The sequence below is a fragment of the Eimeria tenella genome, genomic scaffold (genome assembly GCF_000499545.2).
Source record: "Eimeria tenella Houghton genomic scaffold, Eth_scaff3423, whole genome shotgun sequence".
Lineage (NCBI taxonomy): Eukaryota > Apicomplexa > Conoidasida > Eucoccidiorida > Eimeriidae > Eimeria > Eimeria tenella.
The window spans coordinates 1-1843 of NW_013544407.1; the positions used below are offsets into that span (position 1 = coordinate 1).

General features: G+C 58.8%; 1 protein-coding gene across 1 annotated transcript; it reads left to right on the plus strand.

The window, feature by feature from the left end:
• Nucleotides 1-193: 193 nt before the first annotated feature.
• On the plus strand, nt 194-1385 carry ETH_00042655 (ubiquinone biosynthesis protein COQ4, putative; the record flags this gene model as incomplete). Its single annotated transcript, XM_013379511.1, has 3 exons — nt 194-550; nt 703-777; nt 1320-1385. The coding sequence occupies 3 exons, from the start codon at nt 194-196 to the stop codon at nt 1383-1385; spliced, it is 498 nt and encodes a 165-aa protein (XP_013234965.1).
• Nucleotides 1386-1843: the final 458 nt, after the last annotated feature.

Consider the following 1843-nt stretch of genomic DNA (forward strand, 5'->3'; position numbering starts at 1 on the left):
TGCTGTTGCTGCTGCTGCTGTTGTCGATGCTGCTGCTGCTGCTGCTGCTGCTGCTGCTTTCGTGCTGCTGCGTTTCGCGCTGCTGCTGCTGCTTGGTTTGCTGCTGCTGCTGCTCTTTGTGTGGCGATTGCCGCTCATAGCCTTCCCCCTAACAGCAGCAGCAGCAGCAGCAGCAGTGCGTGTGCCTCCTCAGATGACCTTTCTTGCTGCTGCATTTGGCCCCCTTGCTGCTCCGCATTTAAGGGTGCTGCTGTCTGCTGCTGCAGCAGACGCAGCACAGACAGGAGAGGGTCCTGCTGCTGCTGCTAAAGACACCCACGCCTTGACAGAGGCCCCAAACAGCCCGCTGCAGCTGCTGCTGCAGCAGCAGCAGCAGCAGAAAGGGGAAGCCGCTGCTGCAGCAAACTCAGCAACAGCAGTTAAAACGGAAGCAGGAGCAGCAGCAGATGCAACAGCAGCAGCAGCGGCAGACTCAGCAGCAGCAGCAGCAGCTGAGGAACCGCTGGTGCTGTACCCCCGTCATGTGCTTCTTACAGAGCTGCTCCCTTGGGTAAAGCTGCGAGGGTTTAGGGTTTAGGGTTTACAATCTTGGTGCTTTGAACGCAGCACTGCTTGGCGGCTTCTTTAGCTTTGCTCTTTCTGCTACTGCTGCTGTTGCTGCCACTGCTGCTGCTGTTGCTGCTGCTGCTGCTGCTGCTGCAGGCAGACGCAGCAGGCAAAGCAATGCGGCGTCGGGTGTACTGCATCTTCGTTGAGGAGTGGCTAGACAAACCCCTGGTAAACCCTAAACCCTAGACCCTAAACCGTCGGAACCGCAGCCCTAAACTCTAAACCCTAGGAAGCATAAACCGCAAGTCCTAGAAAGCTTAAACCCTCGGCCCTAAACCCTAGCAAGAGTAGAACGTAAACCCTAAACCCTAAACCCTAGGCAGCGCACACCCTAAACCCTAGACACTAAGCCCTGGAAAAGTGCAAACCCTAAACCCTAGAAAAGCGCAAATCCTAAACTTCAGGCTACTACCCCACTGTAAACCCTAAACAACAAAACGCTGCAAACAGTAAACCCTAGAAACCGAAGCGCTGACTCCTGTCAAGCCCTAAACCCTAAACCCTAAACCCTAAACCCCAGAAAAAACCGCAAACCCCAGACCCAAGGGCCAGTAAGTTTGCCTTAAATAGTCAGTTTTGAATAGGGCCTCCGAAAACTTGTGCCACCCTGTCGTGCTGCTGCTGCTGCTGCTACACCACTGCTGCTGCTGCTGCTGCTACACCACTGCTGCTGCTGCTGCTGCTGCTGCTGCTGTTGCGGGGCCCCACAGGAAGTGTTTAGAGAGCACTGCGGCGTTCTGCTGCCGCCCGCCCGCCTCCATCCCTACTGCCTGTGAATTGGGGGGCCCCCGGGGGCCCCCCAAGTACCCTTTAAGGCCCTTGGGGGCCCCCGAGAATACCCTTTAAGGCCCCAAGGGGCCCCCAGGAGTACCCATTAAGGCCCTTGGGGGCCCCCAGAGTACCGTTTAAGGCCCTTGGGGGCCCCCAGAGTACCCTTTAGGGCCCTTGGGGGCCCCCAAGAGTACCCTTTGAGGCCCCTGGGGGCCCCCAAAAGTACCCTCTAGGGGCCCCGGGGGCCCCCCAAACCCTTAGGAGTCACGACCGGGGGCCCTAGGGGCCCCCTGAGGGTACTAAATGGCCCTTTTGGGGGCCCCCACCAGCTTCCAGGGGGCCCCAAGGGTTTATTTTGTTTTTAGAAAACTTCTAGTGGCCCCACAATCTCTCAGTAGGGGTATAGGGCCCCTGGGGGTCCCCCACGGGGCCCCCCAGGGGCCCCCGGGGGCCCCCTGGGGGG